Below are 21,700 nucleotides of genomic sequence, written 5' to 3' on the forward strand. Positions count from 1 at the left end.
AATAAAACTCTGGTGGGTTCTTTCTAGGGCTGGGCGATATGGCTTTCAAAAACTATCGCAATATTTGTAGGTTATATCGCGATACACGGTATATGTCTCGATATTTTGAAATCAAATCAAACGTAGCCCTTTTCATAAATGATAGGACCGGACGACAAAATCAAATATCACGATATTGGTTGACCAAATACCTTAATTTTAATACTGCAACAATACTGTAGGTACTACTTCCACAAAAAATTAAAACAATGAGCACCAGTGCACAGAAGGTTGTGATATGTTTATAGTGAAGCATCCACATAATGTGATTACGTGTAATGTTACCATAGTGGCATCCAAGATGGCTCTTTCGCAGTATTTTTTTCAAACATGGGCGGCCCCCCTGCAACTGATCTGATGTGAAAGTGTCAGGTAAAACATCTGGACACTACAAACATGTAGCTTCATAAAACCATTATTTATTCAGACCTAGCCATCTGGTAAAACCAGTCAAACCTGGGTAGAAATGTCAAGATCAAACGTATCGGGTAACCCAACCAATCACTCTCAGTAAGCACTGTAACAGTGAGCTGAAAGAGAAATCCTTTTTAATGTGGTAATCCATAGAATGAACAGCAAACGCTGTTTCAGCACCATGGACAGCAACGACATGCCTGCATTTACCAGCTGGAGTACATTTTCTGAACTATTGTAAAAGCCACAACATTTTACATGCATGTTATACTAACAACTAAAATAGAAACATGGTGTAAAAACTATCAATAACCAGTCTCATGTTATTCTACATAAGGTGTTGTTTGCTGGCGCTGACTTGAAAACATCTGCTGTCGTCACCCACAGGCACGCTGCTAGTGTTACTTAATTTTCGACCTCCCCCAGTGAAGGCTGCACCCAAGCTGGGCACCAGTGTAGAAGGCTCTAATTAAAACCTACAGGGGGTAGAGTGGGGGTAATGTAAACATTTAATGGTAAAAGAACTTGAAACCTGTGCATCACAATCATGAGCGCAGCTAAAAACTCAAAGATGAACGAGTGTTAAGAGCATTTATCATCTCTAAAAGTGTTCAGCCATACACGTCTAACAAAGACTGACAAAGCAACCAACATTAAAGGACAGAGTGTTACTTTGCTGCAGTGTGTTATAGGTTCTTGTGCATGTAAAAGATCTTGAAAGTTAAAAAGGTCACAGAGTCACACATTTGCATAATTAATGCCTAGCGGCTAGTTTGGCATGTACAAATTGATTTCAGCACAGCTGCTCTGTTGGTGTCAGTGGTGCTGGTTCAAGCATGTGTGTGCTGACCAATCAGAGCAGACTGGGTATTCATGATGGGGGGGCCCTTAAAGAGACAGGTGTGAGTGTTTCAGACGGAGGGGGAATACAGAGCTGCAGCACTGGACAGTATGAGAAAAAGTGTTTTTTTTAGCTTTAAAGCATGTTAACCTATTCTAGTAGTAACATAAAATAAGAAGATGATCCTGAAATGAGAATAATATGTCTCCTTTAAAAACAGTAAAATTATTATTAGCAAGCCTCGGAGCCAAGGGCCTCAGGAATCAAATGACCCTGTTTCTGGAAATATACATTGCTGTTGTTCACATTTTTAACAAATGTCATTCACCTCCACTCTATGTAGTTGGCAGCTGATGTTTCGGGTGCAAATATCTGGAAAAATTAAATACATGGATTCAACTCTATCTACATGGCTTGATACCAATGGGCCAGAAAATTAGGCAAAATGCCCCATTAATGTCTCCTTTCATGTGTACCTACACTAATTTTGTCTATCTCCTGTGTTAACACCCCAACACTTACTGAAAACTGTGATATTTGGTGAATAATGTAAAGTGGGAGGGAACTTATTCCACCTGATCACAGCTGTAAACCTTAATGTATCAGCTGTTATCAAATATGCAGCACAGTTCTGCGTTTGTTGGTTGCGCAAAATCTGTTTTTCATAATTAAAAGGATCTCTTACTGTACCATGACATTTCCTTATATTGGATACTTGCACGGGAAAAGCGGCGGCCTAACCTTCCTTAAATAAAACATTGTGAAATGAGCTAAAACAGACTTTCTTTGACATCATGTACTATTTTCCTATAGCGTAACGATTTGATGTTGGACTTACTCACATACAAACACGCACAAGCATACTGTACATGTACTCAGATATAATATAAATGATTTGTTGTCCATGCCTGGCTGACTGCTCTTCTTTTCCACTCAGGTTACTGACGCTGATTGCCTCACATGAACAAATGCTCAGATAGCCTTCAGGCCATTACATCTGTGCACACACAGTGTCATCACTCACTGAGGTCTATAGTTAACCACATACCAACTAACATCTGCAGATGTATGCCCTGTTTCTTTTATGCCAGCTGCTGTTGTACAATTCTGTATAATGTTTCTACTTTTAGGTTATTAAATTGTATTACTGCTTCCTTCTGTTCTCTGATGCAGTTTTCTGTCTCGAGGCTGTGTTTTTTTGTCTCAGTGTGTCTGCTGGTCTTTTTACATTGCAAACATCCTGTTTATTGCTTCTCAGCCCACTCCTCCCCCACATTATTTTCACCAACTGTGTGGAGTCATCAGAAGGAGTTGGTGATGGTGAGTAGATTTTCTAAGAGTCGAGGAGAGCAGGAGGTGGAGGGATTTTCAGAAGCAAAATTTCTTTCAAGATCGTAACTCAGCCTCCTACTTTGTCCTGAGTCACAGTCTGCTATATGAAATGACTCAGAGCCTTTTAGCTTGTCATAATTATCAGATACATAGATAGATAGATTGATAGATAGACAGATGGATAAATAGATAGACAGGCAGGCAGACAGACAGACAGACAGACAGACAGACAGATATATAGATAGATAGATAGATAGATAGATAGATAGATACATACATACATACATACATACATACATACATACGCCTTGTTTTCATTGAATGAAGCTGCTGCTACCACCAGCCCAATAGAATCTCTTTTTTTAATCGCCTCTGCAGTTTGACCCATCCCTCCTTCCGTACGTTTTGACGTACACGCACATACGTATGCGGAAACTCAGTTGTAAACAAAAACGGACAATCACTACCTTTCTCTTTTGAGCCAAAAATTAAAAATAAAACGAAACATAATCATATCTTCTGGAACGGAACGTGTTAAAGGTAAGAATCAATATATCATCTGCGTCAGGTTCTTTAATAGTTTACTGTGTAGTGAGTGCTACAAACGGGAAGATATGATTTGTTATGTAACGAGGGTTAATACCCAGCCGCTGGATGCTAGCTAGCTAGCTAGCTGTTGGACTTCATGTTAGCTAGCAGCTAACTGACCTGACGCCGGTAATACTTCGTTTGTGTCAGCTAAAAAGTACCGTTTCTCATTAATAGTACTGGTTAGTACAACATTACTTGTTTATATCAGTACTTCTAAGTAATTAGTTAGAGTTAGCTATTTAATTAAACTTGACGAATTGCTAAATAATGTTAGCTTCAGTAAAACGTTGTGAAGAATATTAAATCAGTATAACAGTTTATCTCAACATCGGCCATATGACATTTTATCTCAAAGGGCATCATCCTAAAATGTGAAAGACTCCGACGAAAGACTATTAATTTCATGTCATGACTGTTGGAAGCAGCCTTCAATTTGATAAACATTTGCACCAAACACCACTTCACTGAATAGGGATCAGCTAGCTGTAATATTTAACTTGGCTAACCAGTCACTCAGATAATATGCATTCATCCAAACAGACCGTGACAGTCAGCAATGTGAACCAAGCCTAGGGTTACACTGGAACAAATGGTTGCTTATTATGTTATTTATACTTGGAATTTGCACTAGAAAATCAGACAAAATATCTGGCTCATAGCTTACTAGCTACACTCCACATGTGTAAAAAAAAGTCTAAGAATCTCAGCATATAAGGTGTCAAATTTCCTGATGGAGTTTGGCATAACATCTTCTACATCAAGACCAGACTATGGTAGGATGTACAATATATCTTTTGCAAATTACTGCTTCAGAGAAGACTTACTGACTGAAATGACAACCTTTGTATGTTGTGAGACTAAGAAAACAATATACCCTGTAATATATCTGATCTGAAAACTTGCCACCCCCCACCTCTGTTTCTGTGTCTTTTTCAATAGGTTTCAGATGTGTGGCAGTGGTTGATGCAAGCACCAGCTCATTACTATAAGAAGACATATTTTGGTGTTGTTGGCCCGCAGAAACGGCTGTAGCCAACATGTCAAGAAAACAGACGCCCAAACCTGTGCGGAGCAACAAAAAGAGTGAACTGGAACGCAAGAGGGATGAGCGGGCAGCACGCAGGGCCATCGTAAAGGACCGCAAGAACAGGCCTCAGGATTGCGATGAGGGAGCAGAGTTTGTCAGTTTCTCCAATCAGCTCCAGGCTCTGGGACTCAGGCTGAGAGAAGTCCCCGGAGATGGGTAAGAGCCAGAAAAATATTGTTGCGTCAAGCTTTGTCTTACTCTGTGCTTTCCTCTGCCATCACTGATACTGCAACACATGTCTCTTAAATTTTATTATATACATATAGCTTATTTTCAAGCTGGAGACAGCTTTCTTACCATGAGGATGCCTTCTACCAAGCTCACAGTCAATGACAGTGTACAGTTAACTAAACTGCAAGGTATTTGTAGCTGCGTGTCTGCTGCTTATTATCGTAAATGTCACGAGAGCTATAATTTGACAGGCCTCATCTTTGTTGAAACAAAATTTGACTTTCTTAAGCTGACAACACCAGCAGTACTGTGCCATTTAAGATAAGAAAACAACGAGGGAAATGTCTTTACGTCACTCTAGCTTCATGAAAAATCCAGATGGGACCTTAATTAATTGACTATACAGTCTTGCATCTATCAGTCATGCTAACTACTGTACAGAAGGTCAGGGAGTCTCTTGATTTGCAGGACTTAAGTCATTGTTATTGGCCAGCACCCAGAAACCTAATGCTAATGCTTACTCTAATGAATCTAATTTAAACATAACATAACCTTCAGTGTGGCAAGAACCTTGAAACCGAGGCATTTAACCATAGGCAGCCATGTGTAGACATACTTGTCACTGTCTTCTCTTCTTGCAGGAACTGCCTGTTCAGAGCTCTGGGAGACCAGTTAGAGGGTCACTCCCGGGGTCACCTCCGGCTTCGGCAGGAGACGGTCCAGTATATGACGTCCCATCGACAAGACTTTGAGCCGTTTGTTGAGGACGACGTGCCCTTCACACAGCATCGTAAGAAAATGACCCAGTGTGTGACACTGAGTAAATCAACAGATGAAATTAAATACTCTGATCAGATAAGACTCATTCATGTCTCATTCACAATTGACTATTCTGTCATCTAGTGTACATAGGAAGTGCATTGATTTCAATGGGAGACAAATTTGACCAGCAACTATGCACTGACCCCTGGTGGCCATCAGCTTTGCTTGCAATGGAGTGAAAGATGTTGTATGTTAGCTGAGCTGTCAGACTATTCAATTTGATCTAAACCAAAAATGACAGGTGTGAAACGTCCACTTGACAAAACAGCAAACCCTTGGTTTGATGAAGGAGGTGGTCTCGGCTCATTTATATTGAAACATGATTTGGTTTGTTTTTATTGTGAACATGTTTTCATTCTGACTTTTGTAACAGGACTGTCACCAGAACTCTCAAAACAGAAAAACAACAAAACTAAATGAACTGAGGTAGTATATGGGTTGAGGAGGAGGCCATATGTTTAATTGACATCTGGTCTAATGACTTATAAAATAAATCATTATAAAAATTCAAACACATTTCAATTGTTCTAAAAATTATTGTTTGAGGGCGTCAGGCGCACACCTGTGTATAAACAAATCACTTGGAAATATAAGGAGACTCAGCTCACATAGTTGCTGACAGGGTATAGTATGTATGTCATGTATACTTCTTGAGTGCGCTTGCACTGTTGCAGTGTGAAACCAAAACTAACCAGCTTAAATATAGACAGTGAAACTAAAATGTGACCCTTGGTTCAGACTGTCAGGTGTGAAAAGGGCCAAAGTTTCCCTGTCTTGGATTGGCATCCCGTACATGCAGTTGAATGACAAAATCTGAGCGGCTGTTACTTACTTTTCTGGGGGAAAAAACAAAACAATGAAAACAATTATCTTGGGTGCAACAATGTGGGGATTTTTGCCAGACTTTTTGTATCTTTAATGGATAATTTGCCCTTTTCAGGACTCTTAAAATGAAGAAAAAAAGTCATTTATTGGTTCAACAATTATCAACAGGTGGACGTATGCAACTGTTGATGAAGAGTTGTACACAGACTTTGCTTTGTTTTAAGATGCCACAAGGTGACAAGATTGGAAATCACTGCTAGTTGCAACTATCTTGACTTTATTCATAACGGCTAGTTGAAATTATATATTTGTTAGAATGACATTTGTTAACAATTTATATAATCACTTTAAAAACTTGAAAAAATATATATACTTGTGATGACAACATAGAAAGTTCAAGAAGAAATCATGTCATCACATTATCTCGTGAGTTACTGTTTTTGCGTCTTTCCACCCAGTGTCCAACCTCTCTCAACCCGGTACGTTCGCTGGCAATGACGCTATCGTGGCTTTTGCTCGTAGCCAACAGGTGAGAGTGGTCATCCATCAGCTCAACACGCCACTGTGGGAGGTAAGGACAGAGGAAGACTTTCAAATGACATCATGTCATCTAAGATGCTATTATTATGTGGAATTTATCCCTCCTTATGGCACACCACTCAGTTTATGGTCTCTTCCCATTGCAGATAAATGGTGCCGAGAAGCAGGTGTGCAGAGAGCTGCACATCGCCTACCGCTACGGGGATCATTATGACAGTGTGAGGCGGACTGGAGACAACTCTGAGAGTCCTGCCCAGCTCCGCATAGAGGTACGTAGACTTTATAGTATATAATGGACCAGTATTTAGGAACAGTTATCCCTCAAAGCTTAAAGTAGCTGGGATGATTTAGTTAATTTCATCCTACCTCTTTAAATACCAGCTTTTGTTGCCATGTTCTTATCCATGTATCTGTTCCTGTGCGATTACATTGATGACCGATTCTGATTTCAAAGTACCCTTTACTGAACACAGACACATTTTAGCAAGAGGCTGAGGTTTCACATACAGAACAAATATGGTTACCCCTTTACTGATATTACTGTTCCCAGAATCTACAGAACTCACGAGGCCAGCAGCGTGAGTTTGGTGACGGTCAGCGAGACAGACAGAAAAACCCTTCTCCCACAGCCTCAGAGGAGGACAACGTGATCCTGAGCTCCATCAAGAACCGAGGAATCCAGGGTCAGAAGTCACACTTGACTCATTAGCTGCTGGAAGAATTAGTCCGTCAGGGCAAAAGAGAATCAACTTTATTACAGACTTCACAACCATCAGGCATTCAAGCTTGTCTATTCAGCTAAAATTTCCAAAAATCTCATGAACACGTCAGCCTGTAATTAAGTAGACTGTTCGACATAAACAGTAATGATCACATCACACTGACTGGTCATTTCATGTGTTTATGTGTGTGTTTCCTTCCTCAGGTGATGAGGAGAACCTTCTCCAGCTGAGCGCGGCAACCATCAATGCTGAATGGCTTGTCGGCTCCATGTTGGGCCAGTCCTGCCAGGGCCAGTGTTCCTCAGGATCCTGCTCAACCTGCAGAGCGGCAGCCACTGACTGCAGTGAGCAGAAACAGCCAGCGGAGGGCAGCAATGTACAAAAACCAAAGGTAGAGTCACTTTCTACAGCCTCTTTCTTTTTAACCTTTTCCTCCCTCATAAAATGACCAGTCTATATACTATTATTTGTAGACTGACCGCAGCATTTTTACTCTTTATGTAGGGAAACAAATATATGAGGTCAAAACAGACTTCAGTTAAATTGAGATTAAGGACCTTGCTTTTTGTTTCCGTTATTCCCAGGTATCTACCAAGCAGAGGAAAGAGCAGCAGCGGCAAGAGAAGAAGAAGCGTCAGGAGGAGAGGCATCGGCAGAAGTTTCTCCAGAGTAAAGGGAGTCAGGACCAGAACCAGAACCTGCCAGAGGCTGTTACTCTAGTACCAGCTCTCAACACTCTCAGTATATAGACTGGAGCATGAGCCAAAATAACCCTCTGCTTCTCTAGCTACCGGTGGCTGACGCTGTTCACAAAAGTTTTGCACATAGTCAGATTTGATTCAGTCACAGCGGATGACTTTTCCTCAAGAGAACTCTGCGAACGGTATAACGGTGCCTGCAAACTCGAGTGCGTGAGATGTGTGAAAGTTGTAAAAGATGAGAGAGTGAAAGAGCATGACTTTCAGTGTTTTAGCTGGGTTTCATTTTAGTTCAATCCCTGGTAGGTGTATATAGAAACTCCTCCAATCCGGTCTACCTACCACGCTACCTTAGCCCCTTTCTATGCTGGACATCTGGCTTTTCATGACAACCATGCAGATAATCTCATGCAGCTGGGCTTTTTAAAACGCCACAGATTGAGTTTATATGGATTCGGCTGTTCAGAGCATTCTGTTTGTTCGATCTGACCGACGGGGGAAATGAAGAGTGGTGGATGAATGATTGTTATGCACACTGTGTAAGGAATGTGGCAATAAATAATAATAAATGATAATTTTCTGTTTTTGTGTGCATCAGATGATATATGACATATTATCCAGGGGGACATGTGTTTGTGACACATTTTTCAATTTAGAGATGTGTTAGACATTTTCATCACTGATAGTGTTAAAAGATATTAAGCCATTTATTTCCTTTTCATTAATTTCCTTTGGTGTAAATAAAAATGATCTAATGCCACACATTGGACAATAAAACAGACACATTTTAGCACAAGACCATACAAAACAAATATGGTTACCTTCGTCAAAATGATTTCTTGGAATATTCTTCCCCTTTATGTCAAAGCTCCAGCAGTTAACCTTTAAACATAGCTGATGTTTACTGCAGTGTATGATGCGTAAGCAGGACTGAGGATGAATACAGTGCGGTTAGTTCCAGCTGTGTTGCCGTCTTGAATTGGATCCAGGAGAATTTAAAGTCACTGGATATGTGCGTCACTAAACTCCAGTTAACTGTGTTGGGTTACTTTGTAGTCAGAAGCTGCAAGAAGTATTTGACTGGCTGTTATTCTGATTTGAGGTATCTTGGCCTTACTCTTGAGTGATCAATCTATAATTTTTAGCTCTGTGTTTTTCTAACAGGTTATTGGGATTTCAATTAATGGCTTGTTTGTAATTTGTCAAATGGGGTTACAGCATGTCCACCTGAGAATACAGCTGTGATTTCTGACAAACTTAGTTGAATGTGCCTGCAGCAGAAAATGAGAACTAGGGAAGAGAAATGAGTCGAGCGTGTTTGACTCTGAGGCTGCCCATTTATCGTATTGGGAAGGTAGAGTATACTGAGCTTTGAATAAATATATAAAATCTGAATAGAATAACACAGCACAGATTTCAAATATCAAACAGAAGTCCTTACAAAAATGCAACATATGCAATTGAAGAGATTTGCATCAGCAGAACTGACTAAAGTTGTGTTTAGAATAAACATGTCTGATATGGAAAAAATCCAATTAACACAAGGTTATATAAGAAATGTTCATTTTATTCAAACAGCATAAAAAATGTCATGAACAGAAGTCAAGGCAGGATTCACAGAGATAACTTTGTCCTTGACAAACCTGACAAACTATGTACACTTAATTATAAACACACCCTCTGTTGGTAGGCAGACTCAAAACGTGAAACCTACTTGCTGGTATGAATTACATTTTAAAGCGAGATTGTGTCACTTTTGCTGGTTCTTGCAGCATTAATGGAATAATGTTAAATACTAAAAGGTGCCACTTGTATGAAAAGTTGAAAAACTGATGCTTCTGGATTGTAGGACAGGTCTGCCACCATCCCAAAGCATCAGTTTTTGACGAGTTATGAATGAGACTCAAAAATCTACTTTTCTTAAAAAAGCACCTTTAACAGAAGCACAAGAAGAAAATAATCTTTAAGCCAGCACACTGATTCAGTAATGTCAGGTAAACAGTACCTACCGATATCTTAAATTGGCTAACATTAGCTAGCATTGGCTACTGGTCACACCAGACCAAGGGAGGCTGTATCAACGAAACCTATCAGTGTATTGAACTAAGCAAAGATGTCCTATTGCTTATGAATTCAACGATCCATTTGTAAGAAGATGAAACTGTTTTATTGTAAACTGTACATAATCTCGCTTTAAACATCTGTACAGTAAAAAAAAACCTGCTTTATATGTTATTCCTCCAGTTTTTACAGTAGAATAAGAGGTGTGAAATCTGTAGAAATGTGTTCTTACTGAGGTTTCAAGGCAACTCATTCTGAATGTCAAAGTAATTTGATGATGCAGAACATACGCAGTTGCACATTAAATCTCCTCCACACAGGCATCTTTCCCTCCTCATGTTGCTTGTTAGCTCAGTCAAACAAGATGACATCTCAGTTTGTAGATCAGCGATATGAGGGTGACAGCTGCTGCGCTCTAGAAGTCCTGTCGGATGTTCTCCTTGTTCTCGTCCCCCTGCTGTTGTCTGAGCTGAGTTATTTCATTCTCCAGCTGGACGATGGCCCGCTCGATCTCATAGTTCTTACTGACCAGAGACACCCAGCTGTTCAGAGACGGATACAGATGTTACAACACAGGAAGATCTAACCTACATATTCCCAGTGCGCAGTGATATAAACACGTAAAATCTTCAAACAACATACTTTGACTCCAGCTCTCGCAGTTTGGCTCCTCCTGCCAGCTGATCGTTCTTGCGCTGCCAGTTTAAATCTTGAATTTGCTTCCTAGGTAACAAAATGAATGAGTGGTTAACATCTGAAAACTGGTTTGACAACTATTTTATACAGCACGAATGTACCAGTGATCGCTCACCTAAATTTCTGAAGTTCCTTTTGAGCCATCTCAATCATGAAGGCCAGGTTACTGAAGGAGGAAGACAAGACAACATTTTAGCAGTCTTTACATTTATAATGCAGTGAGCAGAAGAGAGAGGTGGCTGCTGATGGTCACATACTCGTTGTAGACTTTCCATGCGTTGGTTCCATACTGCGACATGAGCTCCAGGTTCTCAATACGGACTGCCTGGTGCTCGAGCTGGGCCATCGAGTTGTTCACGCACTCCTGCCACGCTGTGATGTCATTCTTCTGTCCAGATGAGGGCGCTGGCAGCTCATATCTCCACAGGGAAAAAGGTTCAAGATGATATGATCAATATTTTCAACAGAATAAAAATAAAAAATAGTCAGAAATAGACCCCAGCAATCATTTTACAAGAGAAACGGGTTACAACTGCAGCTGCCACTACTTTGTATTCATCATAAATTCTGTACAATGTCAGTGTTTCAGTTGTATGAGCACTTTTCAAAATGTTTTTGAAATATATGGTCACCATGGATATCAGCCATGTCGAATATAAAAACACAAAGAGCTTAAAATATAGAAAACCACCATGTCTATCTGCCTTTTAAAAAAATGTATTTGTTTAGGTTTTTCTCCCCATTCTGTTTTGTTTTGTCATTCTGCTGTTGGCGTCTTTTTTTCCCCAGGGTGTTTGGTTTTTCTTCATATATCTATAACATGAATGTCACATGTAGTGCTATATAAAAGAATGTGGAGATGTTTAACTTCTAAACTATGGAAGGTATGAATTTTGGGGTATTAATACAAAGTAGAAAAAAAAAGATGAAGGGCTGGTGTGGTTTTTGGGGTAGTGTGAGTGGCAGAAAGCTATTTTTTTTAGCGGTTTAGGTGCATGTTTTGTAATAAACTTTGAATTACAGAGCTAGTTAAGTGTATAGGGGTCAAATTGATGCATTAAATAAGTATCAAATAAATAGGGATATAGGAAACAGTGAAACATGTTAGTGTTGGTAATAAAATTAAATAAAAGACAAATGGTCAAATAAAGAAAGCAAAGACCGTCAGTCATGTGAATCCTGCATAACTGGGTGTTTAGTTTGGCAAAACTTAGTCAAAAAGGGTGATTGATGGTATCGTTAGGTAAGGATGAATATTGGCAAAAACCAATTAGGTTGCTAGCAAAGGCTATTTATAGGAACAGGAAGTCTTCTTGTTTTATTTGGTATTTATATTTATTTTTGGTGTGTGTGTGTGTATGTATATATATATATATATATATATATATATATATATATATATATAAATAAATAAATAAAAGTAGTTGGGTGCATATCAGCAAAACATTTGACTAAATTTATTAACACAAGAGCCCTGTTTGGTAAGGGAGAGGCCAGGCTGTTGTTTCTAAGTAGAATTCCTGATTTTCCATCAGTGTATCACTGAGCTTTGTTTTGTAGTCTTGATTGTGTAGACAGGGTGTTTGTTGGAATACAGCAGAAGATTAAAGTCAGAATAAATTATAAACATGATATATGAACAATTATTGACATATGATTGAAGTTATTTGTGTTGTAATTCATGCGTCTTGGTAATTGCTTTTTGGTTTGAACACCAAATGCATATAGTCAGTGTTATCGTACAGGTAGTTATTTAGGAAGCAAACGTCTGTTTGAAATGTAAGTAAATATAAACCAAAACTGTAGTTACATTGAGTATTTCTATATGTGTAAGGTAAATGTACTAATTTATTGTTAGATGTGTGATGAGGTGGTGTCAAATTTTGTGAGGAAGTGTGTAAAAATGTAAGATGTTTCGTAATCCATGAAATAGGCTTGTAGAAGATAGAATTTTGTATAAGTAGGCCAGAAACATAGTAAAAATTAGTTTGAGAGCTTACACAGTGGCTACATTGAAAAGTGTTACACAGGTTTACTTTTAAGACATTTGGTCTGTGTGAGGAGGACTGCAGGACAGATTTAACAGGTAACCATCCCCCAGCACTGTGGAGAACCATCCAGTCAATGTGGTAACAGCCAGGTCACACCCTTCACCCACTGTAACTTCATTATCATAAGATTCAACCTTTGCTTTTCCAACCTGCAAACTTTAATCAGTTCATCCCTGAGTCCAAGTGGACCTATGTACCAAATTTGAAGAAATTCCCATAAGGCATTCTTGAGATGTCGCGTTCATGAATCATGAGGTCAAGTGGCCTTTGACCTTGGACCACCAAAATCAGTTCTTCCTTGAGTGTATATAAATATTTGTGCCAAAATTTCCTCACAGCGTTCTTGAGATATTGCATTCACAAGATGTGAGGTTGCAGTGATCTTTGACCTCCAAAATCTAATCAGTTCATCCTTGAGTCCATGTGTGGGTTTGTGCCAAATTTGACGAAAATCCCTTGAGGCGTTCTTGAGATATCAGCTCATGGGGCAGGAGGTCGCTATGACCTTTGACTTTTGACCTTCAAAACTTAATCAGTTCATCTCTGAGTGGACATTTGTGCAAAGTTTGAAGAAATTTCCTCAAAGCACTCTTGAGATATTTTGTTCGTAAGAATTTCCTGGACGGACAACCAGAAAACACCACGGCGGAATTAAAAAAAATAAAGTCATGGCAGGAAATCACCTGCATACACTGAAAGTGATGACTAACACACACACTTCCTTCTAAAAGCAGGAAGCACTTTGTGAGTCGACGTTTCAACATTTCGGTCGCCTCTACGCACACATAGACACTTAGAGGGGAAATAATAAGTTGATTAATCAGGTGTGAATCAAAGTGTGTTTTTAAGGAAAAACTTACCAAAATTCTCCATCTCCACCTTCTGTGAATATATGAATATTTTCTGGTTTTAACTCTGCTATCAAAGTAAACTGAATACCTTTGGGTTTTGGAGAAATTGTTTGGATAACAAGACATTTGAAGACGTCCCCATGGGCACTTATATAAACCAAATGATAAATTGAGAAAGTGATCTGTAGATTATTCGATTGAGAAAACAATCATTATTGCTGTTATAATTCAGCTTATTCATGTGACATTACAGGATTGCTGGGTGTCTCGGTCTTGACACTTGCAACACACTGCAGTTTCCTTAGCTGCAGCACAAATTTCTAGTTGTATTTCGTAACTTCCCTAATTGGGTCAATACCGTTCAGGTTTTCTTTTTAAAACAGTCATTTTGACTTACTGACTGAGCAATTCGAAGGTCATAACCTTGAATACCTTCAAATATATCTATCACTGAAAATACTGTAGAACCTCACTGAATAATGCATTTTAAAGCAACATTATGTAACTTCTTTTTACCTTTTTTAACAGTTTTCAAAATCATTTTGTCTTGTAGTAGGGTGAACGGTGTCTCTAGCCCTTTTCACACAGCATTCCGCATTATCGGCGCAGCGAAGGCTCGCCATTTCTCCGTCTTTGTTTGTTCACACTGAACCAAGCAGCTCCAGCGTAGAGCCGCACCTGTGTGTCAATTCATACGGGATGCCGGCACTGCAGATCCATAGAGGTGTGACGGTACACGTCATGATGATGAGATCTGTGTGTTTTTTTCAAGGTGTTTCCCTGGTGTCCACCTGTTTATCTAAACATGTAACTACCGACTGTTTATAATCATATGGACGCTGTTTTAATGTGTTGTGATTGAGATCCTGACCCACCATACATCGTCGGAAAGCGACAAAGTTACGTTTTTCAATCTAAATGACATAATTACATAATCGCCATCAGTAAACGGCGGACACTGTCTGACTCTCACTGGCGGGGAGGAATGCTTCATAGTGGGTCTTTGCCTTTGGCTTTGACTTGGCTCTTGTGAGGCTCTTCGGATTGATTTTATTCATTTTTGACTTTGTTCCTTTTGTACTCTTTTATTTTCCTGAATTAAAGACCAAAAAAGTTTTAATAAAACTGGGTTGTATTTTGTAAATTCTAACTTAAATTCCTTTGTTGGCTCCTCTCTCAAAGGCCGACTGACCAGAGCGTCTAGGTAAGAGCTCTTACTCCCTGTGAAAGGCTGACAGTAGATTACTACATTTTTTGCTAAATCAAAAGATTTGAAAATTGCTAAAGCTAAATCCTGTATGATGATTTAAAGCTGATTAAGAATTGAAGTGTCTGAAAGCTAAAGCTGTGATATGAATGTCGTGATTTGGCACTGATGAAACAATGTGATGTATTGTTGTGGTTGAGAACTTGAGTTCATGACTGACACTCATTTAGTTTTTGTAAGGGAAATTCCCAAATGTCCCTTTGTTATTTTGATGCTATTCTTGCATATGAAACTTAACGAGTACAGAAGATGTGTTAAGAGTGAAAACATTGTGTCTATGGGCCTCCCATGGTTTATGTCATGTGACAGTTTGATGGTTGCAGAGTATATGGTTTCAGAGTGTATGTGATAGAGGGTTGAAAAACCTAACATAGACAAGACAACAGACTCTTGTCCAAGGAGTTCATCCTGAAGAGTTTTTTTGTGACCTTTCTGTGTAACCCCTCCTGGAAATATGTGTTCTGAGAATGGTTGATATATGAAACATAAACTATGGGATGTACGTACATGTTAAATTTATGTTAACCTGTGGAGAAAGTAGAGATAATGGGGGTGTTATTCTAAGTGGTCCAGATGTAACCTTGTGACCCTCTACAATTGTGTGTATTGGATTTTTACAACTACAAGTGATTGAGAGAGCGCTGCTGATGTGTGACTCTTGCTTTGAAGCAATAAAAAGGAACTTCTAGAAAGAAATATTGTGTCGAACTTGGTGTTTTGACCAACTCTCATCTGTACTAGACAAGTAACTGATTTTCAGTTTCACATGTTGATGATTTCACTCTGTCAGGGGTTGAATCCTGGTTTTAGTTATTTATATGTTTATGTGTTTGAATTAGAAGTTATGGTCAAAATGGGGATGTGAATCTGCCCCGTACCAAACCGGAGAATGCCTCAGAGTTGATCTTACATAAGGTCACTCTGGAGGTACGATAAGTCTCGCACCACCTATTGCACACATATTTCGATATTAACCGGATAGTTACACATAGTACATAAATATATCATGAAATAAGTCTTACAATGACAGTTTGGTGATTAGAGAGCCAGGCTGAAAGTTCCCGAATAAGCAAGTAGTGGATCAACTTGCGTGTAGATTGTTTAGGGAGTTTTTAGCTTTGGTTAAGAAGCGTTTTACCGGCCATTTCATTAATCTAATTAGGGGATTATTTGAATGCGACACCATTCCAGATAACAACATTACAAACATGTTCACTTCAACATACAAGTTTTCAACACAAAATATTGTTATGACGTAATGAGTTTTGTCAAATGAGGACAAACCACAACTTTCAGCTAAACTACAATTTGCATGACTCTCTGTAGCTGTGTATGTATTTAGGTGCCCACAGAGGCCTGCAGGTCAGTGAGGTGTTCTGCTGCTCTACATATAAACACGGGCTGGTGCAGTTTGTAAGTTTACCTCTTCATGCTCAGGAGGTCCATGGGCTGCCGAGCTGCCAACCGCTCAAATTCGTTCCTCATAATTTCCGTCTAAAGGGTGATAAGAAATAAGAAATGCTGTTATCTCTGTCACACTGGGTGAAACTGTGAAGACAGTTTCAGAGGTGTGAGGGATAAAGTCACCTCAAAGGTAGCGAAGTCCGGTGTGGGCAGGTAGCTCAGGTAGTTCTTGGTGGGTCGGTATCTTCTGGTCTCCTCCTCCACCAACGCTGCAGCCTGGAGGCCAAAAGATAATTCCGTTTTTACACAAAAAACAATGCTGCAACCAAGAAATTAGCTGAGAACGGCCGTACTTGCAGTTATTTTTTTAACGCAGTTATCTTGACATCACAAGTAAATTCTTTAGTTATCTCAAGAAAACAAGCTTTGTGATCTCTAGATAACGAGTTCATCACCCCATTCTAATGAGAAAACAGGTCAATTCCTCCCATTAGTGCTAATCAGCGATCAGTGGTGCCATGCCAGCACACATAGATGGCCTCTTGACAACTGTAGTAACTGATTTAAGCTAAAAGCTTGATCAAGGAGGATTCATTATTGATCAACACAATAATCAAGGACGCAGTAATCACAGGCAGAAATTGTCCATGCAGGACAAATCAATACAGCACATACTGTTTAATAACCACAGCTCTCCCAAGATACTAACCCAACATGACGTTGGGTCTAGTCAGCCTGTCTAGATCAATGTTTGATCACACCTTGTTTGCGCTTTTTCATTCAGCTTCCTAATATTGACACATGAAAATGCTGACTGTCACAATTCATGATGATAATTCATACTGAATAATATGGCAGTGACTTGAACCAATGTTTTCTCATGAGAAATCATCTCTTTATCTCGACAAATAAGCCTTTTGTGTTCTCGGGTAGAGAAGATATATGAATCTGTTATCGTGAGAAAATGAGGTTTGTTATCTCGGGATAATTAGATCAAAAAACCAATAGCAAGCAAAGCTACTCTCAGCCTCTGTAATGGTTTTAAAATCCATTGGTACTGGTGATTTTTGGACTGGCCATTAAAGCTAGTATCAAGTTGAATTTGATTATTAAATACCAAAACATTTTTTTCAGGTTCCCCATAAGCCTACATTTCGGCAGATTCCGACCCAACATGATCAGTAGTTTCATGTCTTCTTTAAACGGAAATGAACGTTTCGTTTAGTACACAAAAATTATTATACCTGACTAAGACCTCAAGTAATGATATTAGTTTATATTTCCCTGAAGCAAAAATAAAGAAATGTAACAAAAGAGTATAAAAAAAGAAATGTTTTCACTCTCATTGTTTTTCCAAATTGAATCTACAAGGACATAAGCGGTCCAAACACATTTTTTTTGCATTTTTGTTGTACCTCAGACCAAGATTTAAGTTTTCAGGCCTACCAGCTAAGGCGTAATGCTGTAATAAACAGTTAATCATGTTTCTTTTTTGTAATTCTCTTGACAACTGTAAGCTGCCTTCACTGAAGATCTTAAATGCTGCTGCTGCCTTGAGACGTCTATTGGAGGAGTCAGGTGTGAGCCAAGTCATTAACCTCTAAATGAACAATTGTTCATTGGAGGCAAAGACAGTGGTGACAAGCTGAACTGCACAAAGAGAGAGCGTCATGTGCGTCACAGTGAACTTGTTTTTAATTGGTAGTCAAATAGCAGCATATTGTGGTTCATCAAATCAATGGTCAGTTCTGAAAAAATGCTTTTAGGATTGTGTGATGCAATAACATCTGACCCGTACTCTACATTTCTGTGTTCATATCAGAACTGTAGAGATTGCTTTTCTTTGATTCATTCTGGTTGTGAAGTCTGTTGGAGGTATCTATTCTGTAGGGAGCTAATGGAAGTGAATTTGAATTGTGTCAATGTGACTGAAATAATGTGTACAATAGCATAACTATGTGTACCAGCACAACTGCAAATTATTCAAAGGAGTAGTAATGACATATTAATATTAACCACATTCATTTTACCCACCACATCAGCCTCACCTTCCTGCCTGCTGTTGTCAAACACAGGTGTAACTTCAAACACTGACAAAAGGTGTCAGCCATCAAGTTTTGTAAATGCTGACAGACCAAGTGTGGCTGACATGTATATCAATGGAACAGTCATTACTAGTGTTCACTAGTCACACCTGTGCCATTTCTACCATGAAATGTCAAAATATTTGCTCTAAGAAAATGCTTGTATAAAGCACACATCATTAAGAGGAGTTAAACTAGTCGACTTTAGGTGTGATGATGGTCAACTGAGCACTTAGTAAAAGGTCTTGTTCTGTGAGGTTTTCCTTAGGAGCCAGTAACCACAACCACATTCATCTGACAAAAACTTTAATGGATTTTCATGTGGTTTTAAGTTTCCACTAAGGTGCCACAATGGACAAGAAGATGTTTTGACATGACATAGCAGGACATTGGGTGGAATTAACAACATTAATGATGGCTGCACTTTATTTAGGTGTTCCCATGTCAAGGCCCCGGGCTGTCAAGCTGTCTGTGACACAGCTTACTAGGAACTTTTACAGACCCTTTTCCTGGCAGACATTTTGGGTTGTCAAAGCAGGAAAAGCACAGGTTTGACCAGTAACGTTCACTGAGTGAGCATGCACAATACCAGGAACCTGGAACTATCTTACTTAAGTGAAATGCAGCCATCATTACAGTTATAAATTCCACTTGTGCTTTTCCTGCTTTGACAAGTCAAAATGTCTGAAATGTCTGTGAAAAGGGTCTATTGAACAAAAAGCGCATTACTTTCAATATTGCAATGAGAGCTCCATACCTTATAATCATGAGATCCTAATTTTGTAACAATTAAATAGTTTTCTCACCATGATGAAACATGGATCTCATTTTAATTTGAAAAGTCTGAACCATTGTGACACTAATAATGGTCTATGTCACTATTAACCTGCATTTCCACCTTTTTGGAGGACAGGAGTATTTATTTTATGAACAATTCATGGTTTTTGAATGTTTCTGACAAGGGTTGGCAGCAAGTTAAAGCAACATTATGTCACTTTTTTACCTTAAAATAACAGCCGCCTAATCATTTTGATGGTACAGTGTCTTGTAATATGGTAGGATCACAGCGTTACATACATGTTTACTTCAAGATACAAGTTTTCAACACTGTTAGCGTCATGAGTTTTGTTTGTAGTTTTAATTGTTACAGACCTGGGATTTGTATTTACCACAGTGGTGTTACACTCATAAACTGTAGGGGGCTCCGAATTTCACAAAATACCAATTTCTACATAATGTTGCTTTAACTTGGGCCCCAACTGTCTTATTTTGAAGACACATTACATTAACTTGGCAGCCACTTTAGTCTAAAGCAACTTGGAATAAGTGTAAGAGATAAGAGCTAAACTTGCATTTGAATTCAACAGAGACATCATTATTATTACTTTGTATTGTACTGTATTGTCTCATTGTTGTACTGTGGTAATATAACGCTGGTGTACATTGATACAGTTTAGACCACAAGCCATTACTGCTATTAAAGGCATTGAAAAACGTATTATATTAAATTTCCTGTGTCTGTTCGCAGGAAGTTATGAGCTAAAGCGCATTACCCAGCGTCGGCTAAATAATTCACTGAACAAATGAGCATGCTAAATGTTAGTATAACTAATTGTTGGCAAAATAAATGGTAAGTTTTTAATTTCCAAGCCTCTCATGACAATAACAAAATCTTCATGGTGTCTTCACCATCAAACATTAGGTAAAGCATGCTTAGCTGTTAGCTAACACGCTGCGGTTAGCATATTCTCTCATAAAGTTTACTCACCGCTTCTCTGACACCCGCTGCATCGTAGCCTTGGTCAAAATATGGCAAGGCATCGACAAACACTTCACCAGCTACTGAAGCCGTTCCAGCCATTTTTAACCAGTCTATATTGTCGAATTAGTTTGAATTATGTCTCCCTCCGATAAAAAATCTTCCAGCTATCTAAAATCGTAGTTTCCGGTGTCGACCTTCAAAATAAAAGCCTACCACAGCCGTGAGTTTTTGTTGGCGACACTTTGTGGAGTGGAGTGCAACTGCAGCGTAATGAAACCAAACAGTAGAGTAAGGGTGTTAACATGAAATACCCAAATAAGAATGTTATTATACTGGTAAAGGTTTTTGCTTTGTATTGTTTTACATTTTTCTTATAGACTTAGAAAATCTAAGTTTTAAAAACAGTGTATTTTATTTTACAATCAATACAAATAATTTAATTTTTAGATCCACACATGCAACATGTTTTTCTCAGTTAGGTCCAGCTTTACAGGAATGGATACTGTGATCCAACAGACACATAGATATATTACATCACCTATGCTTACAACTTTCAATACTGTGACATTTAAACATGAAGAGAAGATAGTTATAAGACTGATCTGCCCTACTTTGTTTGGTTAGTGGATGGATATTTTCAATACATTCAGTTGCGTTTGAGAATTTTGATTTGGGCTGCTTAGCTATGTACCAGCATCCGTCTCAATAGTAGTGGGCTTTACACCTTGCTTTTAGACAGTGATAATGTCCTCTTATAAATTAAAATGGTGTTCCTAAGGCAAATTTGAGAGGAAAGATAGATCTGTTACATACAAACAAGTTGTCAGTTAGTCATGCAAGAATGAGCCACATGAGTGCCATTTCCTTCTCAAGCATCCTCTTCATAATGTATTCTTGCAGAAGCACACACAACTATTAACAGTCATTCTTTTCAGGGCAACTATTGGAGATGTACTAAAAATAACAAATTAATCTAAGGAGAGGAAACAACCCCTTGACATTTTGTCAAGGAGATCACAAGACTCCTTTTAAACCCATGCATCCTTGAGTTCTCATGCACCTCACCACACCATTGTTGACATCACTTATAAAAGAGCAGAGTCTGCAAAGAACCACAGTGCCAGGGTACCATTTAGGACAAGGCCAATATTCACTCCAGCCTGTAAGCTCCTCAACCAGTCAGCTTTCATTATGCTAATTAATGTTGCTCTGGTTGGCTGCAATGGTTTTTTTTCGCTGTCAGCAGTCTCTTTAACTGGGCTCAGCTGTACTCTTTTTCTGCCACTAATTCCATTACAACTCACACAACTGACAGAAAAGTCTGCCAAAAATTGAAACTACAAAGCTGTTTTAGCTGATGTGCAGATGTATTCATACATGCTCTAATTTTGTACTAAACTAGTTTTGATTTCCAAACTACATTTAAATGGGGTAAGTTAATA

General features: G+C 38.8%; 2 protein-coding genes across 2 annotated transcripts; one reads left to right on the top strand and one right to left on the bottom strand.

Annotated features, from left to right (window-relative positions):
- The first annotated feature begins 3,042 nt into the window (after positions 1–3,042).
- otud3 (OTU deubiquitinase 3) lies at positions 3,043–8,668 on the top strand. Its single transcript, XM_084366057.1, has 8 exons — positions 3,043–3,166; positions 4,157–4,460; positions 5,117–5,265; positions 6,581–6,693; positions 6,809–6,931; positions 7,213–7,345; positions 7,588–7,775; positions 7,969–8,668. Exons 2-8 carry the CDS (start codon positions 4,255–4,257, stop codon positions 8,131–8,133), a joined length of 1,077 nt encoding a protein of 358 aa, XP_084222183.1. The 5' UTR covers positions 3,043–3,166; positions 4,157–4,254; the 3' UTR covers positions 8,134–8,668.
- A 960-nt stretch (positions 8,669–9,628) lies between these two features.
- bcas2 (BCAS2 pre-mRNA processing factor) lies at positions 9,629–20,451 on the bottom strand. Its single transcript, XM_084366058.1, has 7 exons — positions 20,265–20,451; positions 16,596–16,688; positions 16,432–16,502; positions 11,097–11,258; positions 10,955–11,005; positions 10,786–10,866; positions 9,629–10,685 (listed from the first exon to the last, which is right to left on the bottom strand). The coding sequence occupies exons 1-7, from the start codon at positions 20,355–20,357 to the stop codon at positions 10,559–10,561; spliced, it is 678 nt and encodes a 225-aa protein (XP_084222184.1). The 5' UTR covers positions 20,358–20,451; the 3' UTR covers positions 9,629–10,558.
- Between the last annotated feature and the right edge of the window lie 1,249 nt (positions 20,452–21,700).

Source organism: Pagrus pagrus, assembly GCF_965226575.1.
Source record: "Pagrus pagrus genome assembly, chromosome: 11".
NCBI classification, from domain to species: domain Eukaryota; kingdom Metazoa; phylum Chordata; class Actinopteri; order Spariformes; family Sparidae; genus Pagrus; species Pagrus pagrus.